This window comes from Harpia harpyja, chromosome 2 (genome assembly GCF_026419915.1).
Source record: "Harpia harpyja isolate bHarHar1 chromosome 2, bHarHar1 primary haplotype, whole genome shotgun sequence".
In the NCBI taxonomy this organism is placed as follows: Eukaryota; Metazoa; Chordata; class Aves; order Accipitriformes; family Accipitridae; genus Harpia; species Harpia harpyja.
In genome coordinates this window covers 4,548,373-4,572,004 of record NC_068941.1, presented here as the reverse complement: position 1 = coordinate 4,572,004, position 23,632 = coordinate 4,548,373, and the positions used below count along the sequence as shown (strand labels likewise).

The 23,632-nt window shown below is 42.0% G+C and overlaps 1 protein-coding gene across 3 annotated transcripts in view; it reads right to left on the bottom strand.

Moving 5' to 3' along the window:
• The window catches only part of UGT8 (UDP glycosyltransferase 8), a 49,733-nt gene that overhangs the window by 12,566 nt on the left and 13,535 nt on the right, over positions 1-23,632 (bottom strand). For all 3 annotated transcript variants that reach the window (XM_052813935.1, XM_052813929.1, XM_052813944.1), the window contains exon 2: positions 15,830-16,653. In XM_052813935.1, coding sequence (XP_052669895.1) covers positions 15,830-16,651 — 822 coding nt within the window. In that variant the 5' untranslated portion in view covers positions 16,652-16,653. The remainder of the gene's footprint in view (positions 1-15,829; positions 16,654-23,632) is intronic.

The window sequence follows — 23,632 nt, the reverse complement described above, 5'->3', positions numbered from 1 at the left end:
ATAGGATGCACCCAGAAGTGCCAGTAGGCAACCGGGAGCTGGCCCATGTCACTGCAAGGCCACTCTTGATTACCTTTGAAAGGTCAGGGTAATTGGAGGAGAATCCTGTGGACTGGGGGGGGGGGAAGCAAGTGTCACTTGCATTTTCATGAAGGAGGATCCACGGAATGGGCTGCTCAGCCTCACCTTGATCCCTGGAAGGTGATGGAACAAATAATCCTAGAGGTCATTTCCAAACATATTAAGGACAACATGAATGGAGCAGTCAGCATGGATTTATGGAGGGAAAATCAGCTTGATCAACCTGATAGCCTTCTACAGTGAAAAAAATGGCTCAGTGAATGAGGTGAGAGCAGTGGATGTTACTTAACCTGACCTGAGTAAGGCTTTCAGCACTGCCTCCCACCGCAGCCTCACAGACGAACTGATGAGGTACTGGCTACACAAATGGACAGTGAGGTGGCACTGAAAATGGGCTAAACCGCAGGGCCCAAACGGTTGTGATCAGTGGCATAAAGTCCAGCTGGAGGCATGTTTGTTTTTTAATAAGGACAAAAACAGGATAGCTGGCACTACTGCTCAAATACTTCTCACTTCAGCATTGGGAAGCCCTACCTGGGACTACTTATGCTTGGTCAGACACGTGGTTTCTGCTGCTAGAGATCAGTCTGCTCTAGCTGAGGAACAGCTCCCAAGGCTACTGCTCCTCTGTGCTTAATTAGAAATTCCGCGAGACTTCACAACTCTGTGATCTATTCACATAATAAGAATTATATGTCATTATGTAAACACAGAGGAGGTATAAAATATTTCCTTATAATGGAATTTCTAAAATAGCATCCAAAAAACCCCATGTATAACAACAAATAGCTATTAAGTACTTAGAATTTTATGTAGAGGAGAAAAAAAAAAGGAACTGCACTGTGTACTCTGGAATTAGAGTCACCCTACAAACAGGCTTTTGCATTTTATTATTGTGCAACAGCAAAGCAACCTGCTTCGTGTTATTATGGCTGATTTCACAGCCAAACCTTTGTAACCCTTCCCTTTGAAGGTAATCCCCACTGCTTCAGTGGAACATAACATGTACAAAGGGGAACTTAAAATCTTGACAGGCAAGACAAGATCCTGCCATCAGGCTCAAATGATGGAATTTGTTTGCCATATTAAATGGGATTACATAAAAAAATAAAGATCAATGGAATACAAACTGTTTTATTTTGTGTAAACTGAAGTTTATTATCCGAGTGCTCCCTCTCCTGACCCACTTCCTAAGTGTGGCAACATACAAATGCGTGCTCGCAAGCTCTCAAACTGGAATCCAAGCAGCAGAAGTTTGCATAGGAAGATTTTAACTTCAAAAATCAGGCATGCTTCCCCTACAGACAGGTCCACACAAGGAAAAGACAAGTGAAATGAGGTTTGCCATGCTCTGAGTTGGTCAGGTGCAAATCAACTCTGATCCAGCAGGTAAGTAACAATTAACACAAGTGCAATAGGCAGGGACTTAGCTCAGACAAAAAAAAAGCCTACATGGCTACTATGGGCTTCCAGACCAGAGCTGGATGATGCCTGGTCAACCCACATCAGAAGCAAAGGAACTTGAAATTGTCCTCGGGGTTTCTTTCAGGATGCTAAATTAGGAAGAATATGATTTTGATTTCACACACAGTCAGGGTCAAAACTGTCCTGTGCCAACCTCGAAAAGATGCAGAAGAGTTTCAACTCAGCTTGTCGTATTTTGACATCAACTGAAAGGTTCTTTTTTTTCCCCCCACTCGAATCTGTCCTAATTTTACTTAAGCCTTACATTGTGCTGGCAGTAAGAGGAATTGCCTGCCTGCCTTCTGATCTGCAGCCCCATTCCAATCTGCTTCCCCAGAGGGGTGCTGGAGATCAGTACCGCGCATGGGCTGCAGAAAATGAACTACTGACTTGTCAGGACAAGGGTTCTCCTTGCATACGTCTGTGTAATTCCTGGCATAACACGGCCTTAATTAAACAGGATCACTAAGCATTGCTAAAAATGCAACAGTTGGGTAAAAATCAGGAAATGAATAACAGAGGACTTATGCTGCTTCCTTGTAGAGCTCCCCAAGTTCGTGATCTGGAGGAATTCATTATTCTCAGGTTCCTTTAACGCCTTGTAATTATTTCTCCTGACAGCTTTTTAGTACAGACTTTCTAAACTGAAGATCTGAATCCAAGTGAGTGGCGTTCATAGGTCCTTGGTTGCAAAATAGATCTAAACATCCTGGTACAATTAGCTGGGCCATGGCACAAAGGCTCGGTATTTTCTTGTACTTTCCCTATTCTTTATGTGGTATACAAGGTATAGAAGTGATACTCACAGTAGACAAAAAGCAGGCTATGACCTTGGCACATGAAAGAGACTAAATACTTCATCAGCATTATTACTATGGCTATATATGTCACTTAATTTGCGCATATACATTCCTAACGTTAACTTTAGCAAGTGCACCGTGGCTACTGTGGTGCAGGACGAGCGGTGCAAAATACAAGCTTTGAGCGATTCTCGCAAAACCTGAATCATGGAAGAGAACACATTGATGCCACAGGACAATTTTGTTTGCCTACGATTTCAGCATATCTAGCCACTATAGCCTTCAGTCACCTTCCTACCTTTCCATTCATTAAGGCCATACTAGCCCTAACACCCCAAGTACCAGTCTCAATGAAACCACCACTTCAACACTCTAAGCTAAAAAGTTTCACAGACACCTGGGCTCACCACCTATGAATTCACCCCTTTCTTTTTCTTAAATCCACTTACACTTTTGACCTCCAGCACATTCTGTCTTCCCGATCTAATTATGCACCGTATGAAAACGCACTGAGTCAGGATGAGTCATTAGAGCTGCCTTCATTAAAAGCGGCGTTCCCTGTTCGGGCAACATTTTACAGCTCCTTGCTTGCAGCAGGAAAGCAACCTCCTTTTGCCCAGTTTAAATGACGTTCAGGTTTGCTGCAAATTCAGTGCGATTTTTTTTAATGTAAGTAAAGGATACTTAATATTTGAAATTACAACTTTTGAGGTCTAAACCTGCAGTAAAGGTCTGGAGAGGGAGGCTATTACATAACAAGCTGCATTATTCAGCCTTCCTCAAACTCTTCTTCCAACTTCAACTGAACACAGAAGTGAGAAGGAAACACCTTTGACTTCTGCAGTTAATTCAAACTTTACGTATACCCCATAAAGACAAGCACTGCTTTAAATGGCTATCTCTTTCACTGACTGTAACAGAGTACCTGATGACTTTTTATTTCCCAAATATAAGTATTTTCAGGTTTTGTGGTGTAGAAAGAAAAACTCTTGCCTCAATTACTTGAAGTCCTAGCATTGCCAGCAGACAACATTGCTTCGCTGAGGCTACCCTGCAAACTTGACAGACTGACCAGCAGCTTCGAAACAGACCTGCTTTCCCCGTCCAAACTAGGAATCAAACCTCAAACAATTATAACCCCCCAAACCTTGATGAACTTGAAAGCAAAATTTTGATAGAATTTCTGAAAAAACTTAGATCAGGCACTCACATAACCTGTAGCTGAAGAAGCATTAAAAATGTAATTATTCTTCTTTGTGACTTCACACTGAAAACAAGCTGACATTAATGAAGTATTCAGCTGGATACACAGGTGCATACCGGGATTTTCCAGAAATTTTAAGACACTTAAACATAGCTGAAAAGTCTGGGATTGGCAAGGTATTTGCAAAAATGACTTGAGTGAGGGAGGCTGTTTTTTCCAGGCTATCTCACAGTCAGTGGAGAGGCTCATCCAAATGATAAATCTGAGCACCTACAGCTAGACACATCACACCTCTTCCTACCTGCCCCCATCTCCTCACCAGGCACACTACGACCTCAGATGAGGCTAGCCCATGTGAAAGACAAAAAGCCTGTCAAGCCTGCTATAGCACATGTTCTGTTTCTGAACTATGAACTGCATTTTCTAACTGAATTTTGGTTTTCATCCAATTATAGCCTTATATACATCCCCAACAAAATATCTTCTAATATGTACATTAATTAATTACCATTTTCACTTAAGTGGTATTAAAAAAAGTAATCAATGCATGCTAAGGTGCGAAATGCTTAAGGGAGCCCCAATTACAACACTGTGCCAAACCCCATCAGGCCTCTGCCTGTTTTCATGTTAACTTCTGTGCAAATGCATGTTCTTTGGGCAAAACAGTAGAAGAGTAAGAGACTGAAATGATAAACTTGCTTTTGAAGCTCCCTACCTGTTCATTCAAATATCTAGTTTCACTTATGTTGACTGATCCTAGCACAGAGTCCCAAAGGAGGTACCGATTCATTTTCATATTCCAGATCAGATGTGCTTTCTAAACCCTTATAATAAGTGATAATTAAACACACTTGCAGGTCTCACAGAGAGGTATGGCACTTGCACAGACTAGGCAAAGGCGGTCAGACAGCTACCATTCCCTTCCTTCCCTAGGCAGGGAGCTTTCAGATGGCAGCACACTGGCCTTCTGGCCATTTCGCCCCTCTCAGAAGTTGCATGCTTGCTTTGAAAACGCTCTCTCCAGTTTGTTATATACACCGTTCATAGGCTGCCTAAGCAAGCTTCTCCTTTTTCAACATCAGTAATACTTATTGCAGTCAGAGCTTTGCACAGGAGCAGACGCTACGACCTTGCCTTGTTCTCTTCCCCGAGTTTGGCTGCCTAAGAGTAATGATTGCTGTGCAATGCTACATTACTGAAGAGCAAAGGTTTTTGAGTATGTACTGGTCTTTTACTGAGATTCTCCCTGTGCTGGCATAGGGAGAATAAGCACTTACTGATCTATGCTGTACTATAGGCATGAGGGGGCAGGGGGAGGAATAAAAAAAATAAAATAAAATAAAATAAATCTTTTTACCATTCTCAGACAGGAATGTTATTGTGCCAACCCTACTGTGTGAGCTTTGTTCTGTTTGATTTTCTAATTAGCTATTCTTAGCAGGCTTAGATGCTAAATGCACAGCTGTGACTATAGAGTGGGGACCCAGCTGGCAGTAACCAGTGGTGCCTAATACTGAGCTTTGTTTCAGATAAACAAAGTACACAAATACAAACATAACCGGGTTTAATATCCCAAGCTTTCCCTGTTCAGCTGCTCGATTCAAATGTGTAATAGCACAAATGCCTGTTCTTTGAATATGGTTGCAAACCACCATTCCCCAATGGAGAGCACAGGCATACTATGCAACTTCTACTACAAAATGCTGCTTAGAGTAGACAAAACCAGATCTATTTCAAAATAAATAAATAAGAAGCCACATGAAGTGATCTTTAGAAAGGAGATACTCACTGATAAATAAACAGAAAGGTACACAGACCATTTTTATTAGTGTCCTAACTTTTCTGGTATCTTCTGAATAGCACTTCTCTCGTGAAATATTTAAATACTATATTAACACATTTTTAACCTCATTTCAAATTGTACTAAAAAAGGTTTCAGCACAGGTGGTTAAAGGTCATATAGATGCCATTATACAACCTTTACTATCACTGAAGAAATGGGGTCCTATCATATAATCCAAAAGTTATAAAATAACATGGTCTACAGCAAACCCAGAGAAACCCCATCACATTAGGCAAAGTATGCTGTTTGTATTTGCTTGCCATGAATTTGTACATCAGTTTACAACCAAAAATAGAGAGGAATTTTATTTGCTCTAACGGGCAAAGGACAAGGGACGCCACAGCGGTCTGCACTGAGCAGAGGATGGCTCGCACCTCCCTGACTCAACACATCCAGCTGCCTTCTGCTGGCTCAGCCGAACATCTCCGCATCGGCTAGTGGGTATGTCATGCTCTGAAGGTTATTTTTCCACTAACCAAATTGCTGCCTTTTAAAAGCGATGGCCATGAGGCAAACGTGCTCGTCCCATTTTATCAGGGTTTGTTCCTTTTCGCATCATCGGGTTCGGTCAGTTCAATTAACAGCAGCCTCGCTGTTCCCAGCCAGGACAAGATCCTTCCCCACCCCACCATTTCCCTCTGGATTAACTGCAAATTAATCGTTCTTTTTCCTCGGGTACAAGTTGCTGTCGGCCACCAACCTCCTCTCTGTTGCGAACTTTTAACTAAACGTATTTTTTTCTGGTCTCTCCCCCTCTCCATTTATTCTGCTGTCTGAAGTCAAACCGAAACTTCTAAAAATGAAACAGAAAAGGCAGGATATTTGTAAAGTCTCAATAAGATCTACCATACAAAGTCCATGCAGTTAACATTCACTTTGTTCTTCCATATTTTGTAGTTCATATTAGCATAGAGTAAGATAATTCCAAAAACAATACTTTGTAGACATTAAAAAAAGCATACTCAGATTATGGCATTAGACTTAAATCTCTCCATTTTCTTGCTGGGTAAAGCCATGCTAACACTCTCAGCTGGGAAACAAGCTGTAAGATCTGAACCGCTTTCTCTACGACCCCAAGCACTACTAAGTGCACTGTTGTCACATATTAATCGAACAATGCTGTTGATAAAGTGCTTCTTCAATAATATTAGGCACAGATTCAGCCCTGTTGAAATACAGACTTTTTCATTTGTATGTTTCTCACTAATTATTTGGTATATATACACTGCATATTTGGCTTATCAAATGCACAAGGGGGGGGGGAAGAAGTCTTTAAAGCCTTATGAAGCTTTAAATGTCTAAAATGTTGCATTTTCTTGTCCTTGACCTCTACTGCCTTTTCCCATTTAACATCTAATACTGACAGAACGTTTAAGTCCATTTAACTTTAAAGAGGAATGAAATTCAGACTCAAAAACGCAGGCAAGAAATACAGTACTGCAAGCCTTTGTCTTTGCTCCCCTATCTCAGCCCTCTCTAGAGTTACAGGCGTATCCAATGAAGCCTCTGAGAACATGGGCTACCTAAAACTAGAGGTCAACCAGAAAACTGCCGCGCAAGTACTTCCCTGATGCAACACTCCGTCAAAAATCCATTACTCACTGGACCTTTGGCAAACACCCTGGGAAAGGAACCTTGCCTTTCAAATGAATGGAAGGTAGTTGAAAATAAGAAGCCTGCCCTTCAAGAGAGGTTATTAAAATCACTGCACAGAGTAGCAGGTGCAGCAGTGGTATCCTCAAATCCAGGATTCAAATTAAAAACCTTGTTGACATTACCCCAGAGGCAACATTCTGTCAAAGTAAGCACCAAAAAGAGTTCATTTACCTAAGCATGAAGCCCTGCCGTATAACTTGCAAGCATACACAGAAAAGTTTATGATTATTAAATGTAAATGCAAACCAAGGTTTTGCCAATCCTCCTACAGTTTCAGTACCTGCATATGTGGCAGAAAAGCTGTACAAGTAAGAGTTAAGAAAAGATGGTTTTAAGTATGGATGCTGTTTTTACTTACTCTATATCCATAGAACATTGGGTCAATCTAAATTGCAGCAAATACAGTAAGGAGAAACTTGAAAAGAAGCTGAATTTTAAATCCAGACCTCTGCACTACAGATATTGACATAGAGCCCCATCCACAAATTCACATTATAAACTAATTTAGGTGGAAAATTTTGTCTTTCATTGCTCCAGTACGACACCTGTGCTCTGTGGATGGCAGGAGATATAATTCTAACCTGCAGCTTTGATTTAATAATGGCAAGTTCTTCTTCATCTCCTCTTCAGATGAAACAGCTTGCTTTCTCCCTGGATCTCACCTCCTCTCACCTCTCTTTTTTAATATTTATAAATATATATACACGCAGGCATATATATGTGTGCGTGTATGTATACACACACATAATATACATATATTTTTATGTAATATTTATATATTTTAAACAGGCCATCAGTCATCACCCCTACTTTAACAAGCTTAAGATCAGCTGGCTTCTGAGCCTGTGTTTAAGTTCTAAGATCTCACATCCTTCAGTAAGACCTCCCTGATCTCCTCTTCTGCTCCTCCACTTGGTCAGGGTGACCAGAATTGCACTCAGAAACTCTTAGGAGGGTCCCATCTACGTGTGTCCCCCCTCACCTTTGCGCAAAAAGCATGAAGAGGGACCAAGCACCAACACCGGCACTCGCTGAGCAATTCCCAGTTTTCACCTCTTACTCCCGCCGGGTCTGGATGCAGGCAGGGCTGCCAGGGCAGGCAGCCCAGCACTATGCAGGATGAATCCCCGCAGCAGCCGCCAGGTTCCTGCCTCCACCTCCCCAGACCAGGGTTATCGGACCCCGGCACAGCACGCTGCCCTGCAGCATCCTCCAGGCAGGCTACAACACAGCCTGGGAAAACTCGGGGAGGTGCAATGGAGCTACAACCAGCAGCAAAACAGCAGGTGAAGGTTAATACTCAATTGCAGAGGTGTAAAAAAAATAATTCTACTCAGTTTAAAAAAAAAGGCAAACAAAAAAATAAACCAACACATTAGGGCAACTTTGTTAGTAATGAAACTTCTGTTCAAGGTGCTGTTGTGACCCACAACAAGCACGCTGTCAAGATTGCTCAGTCAGAATATCAAAGACTACTTTACTTCAGGTCATCCGTAAAGGATACCCACTGAGCCTAGGCATTGAAAAAATTACTGTACACCAGGTTTCAGCCAAATGTGAATTGACTCCCTGAAACTATGATTCCCTTGAAGGCAATCTTTTGGTGAGAATGGCATTATTTGGAAGACAGATGCTTTCTTTAGGCAGGGAAGCTGAAGATACATTACTGATTTTCCCAGCACTCTTCAAAAGGTCAGGTAAGAGGTGCTTGAAGCCACACCACGGAAGAGGTTACGTACCACCTACTCTCAGCCACTAACAGCGGGGCAGGGAGCCAGGCGTGAGACCGTCCCTTCTCCTCCCTATCCGTCACGTTCGGTTCTTCCTCAGAAGCCTCCCACCTCTCCTGGAGGTTCCTGCTGTAGACACCTCACCACCCCAAATGACAAGTGCTGTCTAACACTAACCCAGCCATAGGATATATAAATGCCCAAACACGAGTTATCTACTTCACTTAAATAACCTTTAAGCAACTAGGACATCTGAAAAGAAAAGTTGGCTTGATTACAAAGATTATTTTTTTAAAGTCAGTAATATTAATAATTAGGCTTGCTGCTCTTAAATGTCAGCTTTGAACACATCCCAATTTCACAAATTATACAAACATGGTGTTTGAACTCAAGCACGTTCCAAATACTGCAGGAAAAGGTATGCTTTTAGAAATAAGTTCCTATCTTCTGTTTCTCTACATAATACTAGAAATTACAGTATTTCAGAAGTAGACCATAGAAAAAACACCAGGTCATTATTTGTCCTACATACAGGTCAGTCTTAAAAACTTGCAAGTAACACTCACAGTTAAAGCACTGCACATTACCAAAGTGAATAAATCTTGTTGATTTGTGCATTCCAATAAAAAAATGATGAATTAGAATATTTAAAACCAAAAACCTGTTTATAATAGTAGCTTATATTAGCCTGTTCGATTTTTTTTTTTTTTTTGGTAAAGAAATACAGTAAAGTAACTTCTGTTGCTTTCAACTTTAATAATTTGACCTATGCAATATCCAAGGTCCAAACCTTGCGTTTTCCACTCCCAATACACACAATCATTTGGGCTGAAGAAATAACCACCTCATACTACAATCCATGAACCAAGTAAACTTGCTTTTTGATGGACAGCACAGGCTTGCTGAAGAGGTTTGGTGTTCGCTCATCACATCACTGGATGCCAGCTTACATTTGGCATGTGTACTTGGAGGACCTGCCTTCCTGAACAAGTTTTACTGGAGATACTTAACTGACTTCTGAAATCAGCCCTACATCCTTCTCCCTGTGTCTCACGCTACACAGGTAGATGCTGAGTCACGTATCTTCCCGAATTTAAAATGCAGCAGTATAGCAGGAATAGACGTGGTGCGTCAACCTAGCCACACCAGAGCATCTGAGACTGGAGACTACGGCAGTTTTATGACTGTGGGTACCTGAAGAGCTCAGGCAACGCTCACTTGTGTAGCAAACGATCAGTTGTTGGGGGGGGACGGGGAGGACGGGGGGACGGGACTTTAGGTGGAAATCTATTTCAGAGCTGAAATACATGACCGTATGGTTCAGCACAGAATTTACACAGTGCCCGATAATCTGTCTTCCTCAAAAGACTTTTTGCCTCCCCAGCTGACAATCACATGCATTCTAAAACAGCTCTAGAACTGCTTCACATCACCAGAAATTTACTGTCAAAAGTAGCTGTAAGAACTATTCCCCAGACTTTAAAAAAAAAAAAAAAAAAAAAGGAAAATGATAGTGCTACACCATGCGCAAAAATCTACTGCTACAGTCTGCAAGAGCTTATAGACGGTGTCCTTGAATTTGAACAAAGGAGAAAAATCTGATCTAAGGAGTAAAACATCTCTTTATTCTTCCACCTAATTTTAAAGATAAATACCAGTATCAGCTAACACACACCTAGTAAACATACAACTGTCAGCAAGACTCCAGAAAAAAAACCCAAACTTTTTAGTGAAGTATTTCAAAGCCACCAATTTGTTACATAGATCTAGATCTATATAGTAAGATTAGATAAGACATCGACAGGGAGGAGTAAGTTACCGTAATTACTATTTGTTGACAGCAAAGGCTGAAGGACAGCTTCTAATTCTGAAACATGAACACCCTCCTTTGTAGCACAAATTTAGTTTACTCAGGTACGGAAGAATTAAAAAAAACACAAACTCTCATTTGTTTCTCTTTTCCTATCAATGACAAATGGCATTCAGTCCAAAGTACCGCCACAAGATCAGCATTGAAAAAAACCATACTGTTACAGAGAGGTAGTTATAAAACTTTAAAAACTGTGCTGATGTGAAAAAGCAGCAGCTCAACTTAAAAACTACAGGGTATGCATCATTTTAGTTTGTGATTGGGTTTTTTTTGTAAACACTGACACAGATTGTCTCAAGTACAACTGTATCCAAACTGCAGGATCCAACCTATATCCAAATGCACCTACACCATTAACTAGCTGATGGAAAGGAGTCCTTTTGGAACACTGTTCAGCTGCTTTTCCCGCAGCGAGGACACCTGCTCATTTCCAGTGTGCTCTGTCCCCTCCTCACCAGGCACCAGGTATTTCCCGAGGCGGCTGCTTGTAGCACCCGTCGGGTTTCCACCCTGATTCAAGGACGTATCTTATCAGGCCGATTAATGCCTAGCTGTGTATCAACCTAGTCACAAGATATAAATGCCATAGCAGAGGTTTCCCCGTTGTTTCTTAAAACGTGTGTTACTTTAAAAAGCCAGCTTCATTCGGCTGTGCAAGACCCCTCTGGAGAAGTGTAATAAGAAAGAGGCAGAGGAGCCTTTCACTTTCCTAACGGCCACGGCCAGTTATCTGTAAAATACTGCCAGCTAACACCATACACTTAATAGTTTAAGTCAGCAATGACCTTCAAGACTTGATACTTGGTCTGTCCCTAGCGTTTGATCTTTTAAGGCTAATTGTGCTCGTGCTGTCCTCTATGCAATTCAAAATACACTCTTTTTGAAGTTAACCATACAAATCCTGGACTCTTTCCCACATGCATGTAAGATTTTACTCGGTAATGGGTGCAGCCACATTAACCACCTCCTTGCCTTTTACAGAGCACACTATGCAAGAAGCACCTTCTAAATCCACGCACTTTAACCCGTGAAAACAGCACGCTAGCTACCAGAGAAGACGACTAACCGTGCGGTGCCTATCGCCTACACCCAGCTTTGCGAAGCAACGACCGGCCCTCCCGAAACAGAGCGACACGAGTTTCGCTCAGCTTCGTCCGCCTGCAGCGGGCGTCCGAAGAGCCAACGTGCCATCAGCGGGGAATTTCAGTCGCTGACCGACAGACGCACCGCCTCTCTGTAAAGGGCAAGACTAACCCTGCCACGCCGAGGAGAAAGCTGCCGGCTGCCCGCACTGCGCCGTGCCGCAAGGCTCCGCAGGGAGCCGGGCAGAGCCGATGACCTCCAAAGGACCCGCTGCTCTCCTCGCTGCCTCTTGGCTCCCACTCCTTGGCAGGCTGCGACCGCGCCGAGGGACGCTGCGCCAAGCGCAGACCGACGTCGGGGTGCTGCCTTAGAGGGAGAGGCAAAAAAGGAGGATCGGCGAAGGTTTCCCGAGGCGTCCGGGCAGGCTGCAAGCCGAAGACACGGTTTGCAGTTTGCATACCACAGCCGGGTACCACCGCACGCTGTGGCCGTCATGGCTATAGAGCTCAGCAGCAGTTAAAAATCTGGCCCGTCACGCCGGCTAACGGCACAATCGGCTACCGCTGGCCTGTGTGGAGCAGTAAGGATACACCCCAGTAAGACCAGTTCCCTTCACTGGTGAGGTGTGAGATGCGCAGCTAACATACGGTCCCTGCAGGGACTGCAGCCTGCCCTGACCTGCGCACCGTGCCAGCACAGCAGAGGCTCTGCATACACGCTCTGCACGCTCCAGCAGCTTGGCTCTGGCTGCATCTACTGTGGTCCCTGATCTGAGCATCCCCCCGCAAAGCACGTCGCTTCAAGCCATCCGAAAGGCCAAACCCTGCTACAGAGACCCTCATGTCTCCTATCAGACACCAGCAAGCATTTGGTTCGCAGGTGAAATAAAGCTTCCAGCTTAACATCCTCCCAAATAAATCTAGTTTACCTGCGCCAAAATACTCTACAAAGGGAACGTGCAGGCAGTAAGTGGGGATGACTGGGGGATTTACAGAACCCTTCCATTGCCCTGAACCAAAATATTCAGGCAGATGGGACAGGGACAGAGCAAAGCAAGAGTCAGGTTTGGTTTTCCCCTCACACACTCGCTGTTACAGGACACGGACATTCAGCACCCCCTACTACATGCTGCCTTTAAAGCCATGTTTTTCTAACTTTTCTTTAAAGAAAGCTTAAGGAAAACACAGTTGCAGACTCTGAGCAACCACAAAACAGAGCTACCACATCCCCTAGAATTAAACAACAGCCATCCCATAATAGTTTAAAAGGCCTTCACCTTTGTCTCCTCTTTGATTAATTGCTACTCTCTGCCTTATCTTTTTAAGGCGTTACTTATTAGCAGAAAACTAGAGGTTTTCAGTTATGTGTAGGAATTCTGATTTGGTTAAACAAACCACTTTTTTCCTTTTTCACCCCCCCAAAAAATAACACACTCTCTGTTGACGAGGCAGCAGTGCCACTGCTGAGGTGCTTAGTATTTTGTGTTGAGCAGGTATTTTTGACTCGAAAAAACAACACAGATCTTTTTCCTAACACTACTCTACCAGAAAATGTGGATAGGCTACTTATAAGCAGTTTTGGAGAATGTAAGATACCTAAATGGCTTGTAATAGCAGCTTAAATTTGCCTGCTAAAGCCATTATGTCCAGCCACACACCCCTCTCTTTTGATGATCATCTCTGGCCAGGAACATCGCTTTCATTTACGAGACAGTTCCTGAAGCATCACCATTTCCAGCCCAGCACAGAAACGTGAACCAGCTCTGCTTCTGGCTTACCTTAATGCACCAGGCTAAAAGCTGCAGAAAATAAATTAGCAAAGGCTCCTGCCTTAGAGATGCAGCAATAGCTAAAAACAGTGGCAGCACTAGCTATCCAATTTTAATCTGCCAGAATAAAGCGACAGTTATGAATTTATCTAACTGTTCAGTAAAAACAAACTGATTGCCCAATAATTTACCTACAATACATACCACAGTGGATTACGCATAACAGTTTAGGCATGGACAAATTATACGATAAAAGATGAACACACTCACTTTGTCTCTCTTGCTTTCAATCAAATCCTGTGCTTAGAACATTGTAAGAATGAATTGCCCGATAAAACTGAAGAGAAGGTAAATAATATCTCAGTTCACAAATAATTACAGGGGGGTTTTTTTCCCCACCACTGTAATAAGTATTTTTCAGCATGTACTCTACCCACAGGTCTATTTCAAGGTCACTGTCAGTCTGGTTGTATTAAATGTTTTACTTTCTGTTCCACCTTCTTGCATCATAAGATACTGCAACAGATTAACATCTGTGGTTCCAGAGTAAATTTCAGAAGTACACAGAAATATATTCTCAAAAGGCTCCAGATACATATTTTTATGTGTGTACAAATACATAAATCTCTATATCTATACACACACGCATCCCTATAGCAAAACACTGAAAGGAAACTGCTCCTTTCATTTTCTTCCACTCCGTTTTATAGCAAAGAAAGTATCCGCTTTTGAGGACAGTTAATTTTTTTTACCCTAAAGACCAATCTACTGAGACAAAAAGTAGACAATGTTAACGTAGTGCCCAAATTTATCATGCAACAAAGACATTTTTCTTCTTACAGAACGATAAAATATCGGTTTGGAAAATGAAGAGCTGAAACTCAACCCAGCCAGCAAGGTTTTCTTTCAGAGAATAGAGCTGAACTTTGTTTAGCTAGCACAGGGCTACCTTTAGACTGCTTTCTGGGGATGCCTGCTCAGTCTGACACTTTCTAAACACAAACACATCAATGTACACACAGGAAGAACCAGTTAGAAACAGCACTGTTATGGTCATCTCTGATGGCACCTGGGACAACAGACAACAATGTACGTTGGGATATAACCACTAGAGTGTTCAGAGCGCGATGCAAATGCCTGCTCTCATTCGGCTCAGATGCATTTAGAGTTGAACAGGGGAGGAAAAAAAGATGAAGGAATTGCCTCAGTGCTCCACATCAGCAGCCCAAATCAGGGAACTGCCTGATGTTTTCTGAGTTGGTGAAAAAAGGTACTGCTAAGTCAAGACACTACCAACACTGCAAAGAATGAAAAACAAAAACAAAAACAAAACAAAAAAAAAACCAGCCTTCCACAACCAATTTTCAGGCTAAAACAGATGAAAAGCGGGCCTGGCAGCAATAAGCAAAGGCTGAACAAGACATTTTTAGAAGCAAATTGTTGAACACTGCAGGTGTACCTACCTATTTATCACCCAGCCAGAAGTGTCCATTAATAATCATCTCCAATTCAAGATCTATTTGTTTATGTATACACGAATGGAAGTGTAAATGACATGGTTCTCTGTGAAATTTTGTTCTGTCTGTCGCTCACCATTATGTTGCTAAACAGAGGCATTCTTGGGTATCAGGTGTCAAAGATCACATGGTGCACTGAAGTAATCAAATTTAATTATTAATCTGTGCAGCCAGGATTTCTGGAACCAGTCCAGTCACTATCACTATTTCAGTCTGAAGTTCAGTACCTGATGGCCAGTAAGTGTACAGTAAAAATTTATATCCGAGTACAGTAGTGGTGCCATTTATGTCAGCTCACATCAGTTCCATTTCTTGGCCTATACACAGTTTCTTTATGCTTATATAAACCCAGTTTTAAAGATGTTTTTACCATCAAACCAAGGGAAGCAAACTCTCCATAAAAACACTAATACCATGAAATTAGATAGTATAACCTATCAGCGGGCTTCTTTAAGTGTAAGCAGTATTCATCCATTCTCCCTCCTTCCCAATTTAACCCAGACCTGGTTAGAAGCTACAGATGTAATTTCCAAGATAGCGTGCACTGTTTTTTCCTCTACTGTACCATTAAGCACCTTAGACAAAAGCAAAATACTTCCTGCAACCACAAAAGACTCATTTTGATGAGTTTGTGTCTGACAGTTCCCCCCACCACCACCCCAAGCTACTTTGAGCAACCGCAATGGTGTATTTCACCAAGCAACAACAAAAGACACTAGATCCCATCTGAAATTCACTGCTTAAAAACTACCACTTATCATACAAGGTCAATCAGATACCACAGAAGTTACTGTAAAGCTCAGCAAACCTTACTTCTGGCAGAGGGCTGGCCGGTTTGGTTAGGATTCCTCCCACATAAACAACATTGGGTAGCGTAGGTCTTGGAAACTCCAGCGCTACATCAGTACAAAGCATCCACAGGCTGGATCCATGAACCAAGTCATACATGGACCGTTCTGGCAGAACCTTGTATTTCTGCATTATCCTTTCATATTTTGGCAGAACCAAAAAACTGACTCCAAATCTTGAAATAAGATAAACAACAGTATTTTTAATCCTCTCAAATAGGTTCATGTGATCTGTGAGCAGCGAGTTAAATTCTGGAACGTAAGACAGGGGAGCTGGAGCACCTACTTCTGCTGGATACCAGAGGCCAGTGGAAAAGACAGCATATTTAACCCCTAAAAGATGAGCTATAACAAATCCACACATCTCATTGGGATCTACCAGGAGCAGGTCAAATTTTTCCTGTTTCAGGGCACGCATGAGGTTTTGGTTGCCAACGATCATGTCGCAGTTCTTGGAATAGTGGTCCAGGATATCGAACAGTTCGAGGGCTGTCAGTCTCCCCGAGAAGATACTCCTCATCTTGCACTGGAGAAAATCATCTGAGGTGCTGCTGTTAAAGATCCCTGGGTAGCGCTGAAGTCTATAGTGATTAGATGGAGGAATCTCTCTGCCCTCAGAGAGGAGAAACACTGTCTGGTGACCTTGGTCATGCAAGGCTGAGGCCAGAGTCTTGAAAATATAAAGATGGCTTTCAAACATAATTGGCGGCACAACAACGATTTTGGCAGCCCTCGCTATCCCGACAGCACTCCACAGGAGAATGAAAGCTGGAGCGTACGGCTTCATAGCTGAAATGAGAAATAGAAGCATTACATCAACAGAAAACAGGTTTGTATGCTACCTGGGACTTTAAAAGAAGTTATTACGCGGCTGTCCTATGAAAGGTAATCACATCTCCTATTTCAAAGACGTCTTTGCAGTGGTGACAGGAAACAAGAAAGCCACTCCGCTTCAGAGTGCATTTGGTAGTGCTCAGTTTCCAGCAAGATCTGCCTTTTCCCCTTCCCTCTCTTTTCATCCAGCATTAAGGGCAGACAAAGAGACTTCTTCCAACACAGATACTGATATGGCACCCGCATTAAATGGCAGGAAAACCAGCCGGGACAATCAGGTTGGTTGAGACAATCCACGAAGATACCACGTGCACCGCTTCCAAATTATATATGCCATCCAACAGCTGTTAAGATCTTGAAGTCAGCTCTGAAAGCAAGATCCTGCTACATTTGGGATTATCTTTAAAAGCACATCTGCTTATTGTCACTGTCATATATTAAGTGAATAAGAAAGATGCTACATTCAAAGACCCAAAGGCTAAAACCCTCTATTTATTCACACGAGACCCAAAGGATGCACTGGTGATTTTCAGTGCATAGGATATAAGATGACTCTTATAAATACAATTCAGTCTTGCCCCCTCAACTGGAACTTCTAATATGTCCATTTTAATTCTGTAGTTTGAGTCTTGTCTGATAGTCACTCAAAGCTTTCAAGCTGTCCTCCTTCAAATTGCAACTCTCTATCCTGATTTAAGGATAACATTTTGTACTGTTTTGTTTTCCTATAAGCCGATGGGAATAGAGAAGATTTTTTTTTTTTTTTCTCCTAAAAGGACATGCAAATTCATGCAATGATTTTCTTTAGTGTCAACACTTATCAGACTCATGGTAGTGGAAAGTCAAAATCTGGCAGGAAGATGCTAGCATCTAATAAGAACCAACTTAACTATGAGCTTTCAAAAATTACACTTTGTGTATGAGAACAAGTGAAATAATGGCAGTTTGTACTACATACATGAACATCACAACTTCCACTGAAGCACTTCTAGAAGTACTTGATTCTGAACCTACTTAAATCAGCACTTGAGCACGCACTCAAGCACAAACTCTAACCTATGCTGAAAACCCCACTGCTGTCCTAAACACACACAATTCCTGACAGTAGCAGGCTGCCAGGGAAAGGGAAAATACTTTTTCCCCCCATGTTTTGGTGAAAAAGCCTATAAAACACTGTATGCACCAGATGAAAGCAAAGCGCATTAGCAGCACGGAGAGGGAATGTCAGAAAGCTCCTCAGTCACTTTAACCCTTCTAGGACAGAGAAACAAGTGCAAGCCAAACCAAACAATCTGCTCTTTCCTTGTGCCAAACCAATCCATGTGGAAACCCAAGTCTGTTGCAGTGTCCTTTATAAATAAGCACAACAGAAACAGGTAACACTGCTACTCAGTTACCTCCTTACGGTGTAGTCTTATAACCCTCCTACAACAGATTGCTCAGGACTTTCTTTAGACACTTGTTTTTTAAATGTTATGTGGGTTACCAGCTCACCAACAGAGCATCTCACATTCGTATTGCTACTATATAATATTGAGCTTTCTGAAAGATGCCCCAATTTTGTCCTACTCCAGCTTCTGCAAATGGCTTGACTTTGAAACATTATAAGCATGCACCAAGCCCAAGTAAAGTTGGAAAACCACCACAAGGTACATTGACTATTTAAATCAAGTTTCTCACGTGAAAAGTTTTCTTACTGGATTTGAAGCCTCCTCCACACTTGCCTTCAAAAAGTGTTAGCCACTGCCTAGAAGACTACCAACCATCACTTAGAAAACTCTACCAATTTCAAATTAATTATCACCAGCAGTAGCTTGTGTACACACACATATAAATGCACAAAAACGTTCATTTGGGCAGATGCGGTTTTTTTGGTGTGGGTTTTTTTTTTTTTCTTTCCTAAGACAAAGCCCACAGCACAAAGATGCACAGCAAAACCTTATGGTATCCGTGGGCAAGTAGCGAGGAACTGAAACACAGAGAATTTATTGAGATCTCCGCACAACCACCACCGCATTCACAGGCTGACGGAGCATTCTGGGAAGTACTTGGCGGCTTCACTGTTTCTAGGCACAAAGCTCAATTTTACAGAGATAACACTTCAGGGGAAGCAGGAGGAAATTACTTGCTGCAGATATTACCAGTAGCATATGAGATCTTCACTAAACTGCACCACTGTCATTGACTTCAGGAGGGATCAAATTGGTTTCTAAGCTGCTTCCATTAGGGTGTTGGAGATCACACTAAAACATCTCCTCCTTGGCAAACAGTAGTAGTTAAATCGAACTAAACAGCAATCCTATTCACTCCCCAATAAAGTTGGAAAAAGCATTCTTACTACATGAGAAACAGCTTACCTCCCAGCACGAAGGCCTGACCTGCCAGAGAGTTTAAGCTATTAAATTGCCTTTTTAGTTTAGGCCTTTGCTTTCACTGGAGGCTTTCTAGAAAACCGCAGCATCCCACAGAGGTCAGCTGCGCTCCCAGAAGCTCCAGTTCGAAGGACGTGCCAGCACCAAGCCCCGCTCCCCATCCCACTTGGCTCTCGCCTGTAAAACTCGCAGGTTCCAAGCCACAGCAGAGGGTTGTGCAAATGCAGAAGTACGCAGGCTTGGCATAGCGTTCGATATTGGTACCAATAAGCCGTGCTCAGCTATCTTCCAACAGGGCCCCGCTGGAGGATAACACTCGTTAGGTAAGTGTGGTTTCAAAAAATAAGTAAATAATGGTTTGTCAATGAAATATCCAAGAAAAACAATTAATCAAACTTGGAAAAAACCCATTATTGATTACATCTCCCCATGCTATAAGCATTCCCACGGTATTCAGTTACTGCTCCTGTCAACAACAGCGATATTACAAAACCATGAATGGAGGTGTAGGATTGGGAAACTCAGAAACAGTTAACATTTCTATCGGCAGTATAAATCAAAGGTACCAGGAGCCTAAGGGCTAGTCATGATCCAACAGGTTGCCAGATGCAGGCATGCCAGCTGTACTTTGATCTTCTGATCCAATACAGGCCCAGAGCACAGCACATACAATCCTTAGCCCTAAGGCGTATTTTCCACAGCCGGGGTTACGCCCATGCCACCAAAAGCCATGAGAACTACAGCCGTACTTCCCTGGGATGCTGATGGTACCGCCCCACCGCTTCCCATCCCCACCCTCACTGAGCAGCAACATTTTAAATGGGAATCGCATTGGACATTTTACTCTTTGTGAAGGTACTATAAAGCACTACCTGCCTAACATGAAAATCTGTCAATACAACTGCAAGCAATTTACCAAACTTTTTTTTTTTCCTCCTCTTGAGGTGTACCAGCATCAAGAGATAACACAATATGCTTCCCCAGGAGACTGTAGTTTGCAGTATCTTCAGAACTGATAAAAAAATAATCACTTCTCAAAAACGTGTTATGCAACTCCCCTTTTCAATGCAAGCGTCTTCCACAGGGACAGGAAAATATATGTACAGGACCTGCCAAGCCATAGAGATATTAAACACATGATGCTATTAGAGAAATGCCAATTAAGTCACATTTTTACTGGGAAAAAAGGCATTGACCTCATATTGAGCTTCTGGCAGGCACCTGCAGGATGAAGCCTCACTGACAATGAAGCTTGGAAAGTTTGTATTTAGCAGGAACGAGGGCAATATGTAACAGCACTTTATAAGCCAATTAATCACAAGCCTAATTCCCATTTGGCAGACTCGGAGAGGGGAAGAGGTAGGTGCTCAGTGCCATCAGCAGGGCAATAACACGCAAGTACGCAAGCTCAGCTCCAGGCTCAGTCCCCGACATCCCTTCACTCTGCCCATCCTCAGCAATGAGCTCCTCCAGCACATCAGGTATTTCCACCGAGACAGGGAGAGCTGCAGAGACTTGCCTATTTCAATGGGTATTTCTGATTCAGCTCATCTCCAAAAGCAGTAAGCAGCGCCTAGGCAGAGGGGGCTTTACAGAAGTCAGGAAAATTAAGAGGTGGTGCTCAGCTAGAAGGCAGTTAATCAAAACCAGAGCACAGGGACCCTTCCCACTAACTTCCAGTCATACTCCAGCAGTGAACTCCCAATGCAACTGCTTTCTGTCGCCAAATACCAGGAGCATGAAAAAGAATTGTCAAGTGTCCTGACAGAAAAGAGGAAAGAAAAGCCAAAGCCAAAAGATGATGTGTTTCTCCAAGAGAGTTAACAATATAAAACCATTTTTCTACCTCTAGCTTAAGTCCTTCTGCTTAGGATTTGCCTCCATTAAATAAGACGGTTTTGGTGTCTGAGCTGGCATATGTAAAATTTGATAAAACCAAAACCAACCAACCAAACAACACCCCACAAAATTATCACTGAATTGAAGCCATTACTACTTTCAGCCAAAAAGCCCTAAAAGCAATGGAATGGAGGAAAAAAAAAGAGATGCAGAGTGGCTTTATATGAGTAAAACCAACTGCCAACTGTAAAGAGATCACCTATTCCAGTGCAGCAAGAAAAAGTTAAATATTAAAGAAATGCCAAGAGGTTAAACATTAAACCTATTCCAACAGCTTCTAGTAAAGTTAATGACCTACACATTTTTTTCAAATGAAAGAGAAAGTACGAGCTTTAAAGTGGGTTACAGAAAACCAAGCACATCCACAGAAGACTGCTGGAGGGATGTTTTCAGCTGACCAAAACAGTTCTAAATCCTGATTTTTTTTTTTTTTTAAAGAAGTATTTTTCCATTCACCCAGAAAGACCAAGCAGGATCTAGAACAAGAAGTGTGACTATACAGAGATTGGTGACTTTCAGAGAAAAAAAAATAAAGGGAAGGATCCTTCCCCCCCATTGTTCACAAAGGCCTGATACTTGAAAATTAGGCAATGTGGAAAGAAACTGAACGATGTTTACTTTCATATAGATTATATGAAAAAGTCTTAATGTTTAAATTCATATTATAAAAGTGAACTAATACTGTAGTTATATTTCAATCTTAAAAATGGTTTTAAAATAATTCCAATTAGTAATTTATTTAACAGTCAATTACAGTACTGGAATACACACTGAAGATTAGGTTTACTGCCAGTCCTTAATAATCTGCTAATCACTCTGTAATTAAAAGTTAGACATGTTTGGGGTTTTTTTCTGCTTTACACCACTGGCTGCCTACCTGCTATTTCTGAATCTCACAAAAAAAACCATTTTCAAGCCAGCAATACCATTGTCAGTGTCTTCCTCCATTATAGTGAGATCTAGAAGCAAAAGAGACTCTCAAGCACCTCCATATGCAGCACAGCTTGAATTCAAACTGCACGAATACTTATCACCACCCAAAAAAGTAAACACTTCTTGTGCACTTACACATACTGTAACAATATAGAGTCCTTTTTATTCACTAGTAACACATAACGCTCCTGACTTCTAAAGCAGCAAATGAAGTTTTACAGAGATTGAGTTCAGTGATGCTATTAGCTTTTTCAAGTTCTTCCCTTCCTTTCAGCCCTTCTTTGGATTTGCTAAGGTTTGTTGAGTTTACCTGGGCGGTTTGGTCAGAAGACAGGGACCTCTGCGTAGAAAGGTGTCCTTCATACTAAACAGCAGCGCTGTACTGACAGTAAAGGAACAATCTTTCTAGCTGCTGATCACTCTCGCCTTACCCAAAGAGCTCAAATTACTCACTACAATTTAACAGACACCAGTACACATTAAAAGAAGCAGGCTTACCAACTCGACATCCACCTCTGCAAACCCAAGTGTGGAGGCTAATTAGCACCGAAATGACTATGCCCAAACAGAAAGCTAATGATGTGCATCACAGGAGTGTAATTATTAAAAAGGGGGGAAATTTGAGATTTGTATGCATTTCAGCAAACCGTGTGTACTGCAAACTGCCAGCAGAGTTCTGGTAACGTATAGATTTATTACTTGATCTTGCTCACGGAATTGTACTCTCTCTTCACTATCAGTTCATTACACAAAACTCAGTATTTTAGAAGGGAGAATACAAACCCTGCTTTTAGAGCTGTAAACTCTCCAAAATTTCACATTAGTGATCTGAGCCAATTGGAACAAAAGGCAGAAAAACAGAAAACTTTTTTGGACAAAAAAAAAAAAGTATTATTTTATGAGCAACTAAACTTCTTATTAGAAGTTGCAAATCTGATGTGGTTTCCACATAGGGAGAGTGGATCTTGACCAGTTATCAGTTACATACCACAACTGCCCACAGTGGGCTCCAGGCCAGGCTGCTGCAGAGCCGGTTGCTTTTCTTTCACCAACTTGACATCAGTTACTCCACCTGCTCATACCTCCGGCCAAGCTCAAAACTCAGAACCATAAGCAGTGCAGGGTCACCTCAGCAGCCAACCCACCTTACCATGTCCAACAGCAGCATTTACCACAGGTAAACCTCTATAGTGTGTTTATTTCTTTTAAGATAGTATGTATTGTAGCTGTAAGAAGAGACGTGTGGTCAAAAGTATGGCAAAAAAAACGCTAACTTGTGACTGAAAGACAACCGGCTTCTGAGAGCACTACAAACTCCCTCTGAAAAGCACATAAGCAGCTACTAGCTACGGTTTACTACCACTTTTAATAAAAAGGAAGCATAAAAGAGGAGAAAGAAATGAGCATGGATCTTGGCTTGTTACCTGATGCATTACCTGTGTTACTCGATTTACTGAAGCTCCCGTTCTGCCGTGCCTACTCAAGATCCCATTGACATTAAACTTGTTTTATGTGCAAATCTGTTTGCTTTAGCTGTTATTAAAAACAATTTTATAGATACAGCATGGTATCCAACCTTCACAGGCTTGTAAACATGTCAGTTAAATACAGAACCAAGCCCTGCTAGTTGCATGACCAAAGGCCCTGTAAGCAAAGCATTTTATCAAGCCTAACATAGCAAGAACAACTAACAAAAGCACTTACAGTTATGAATAAAGCTGAAAGAGGAA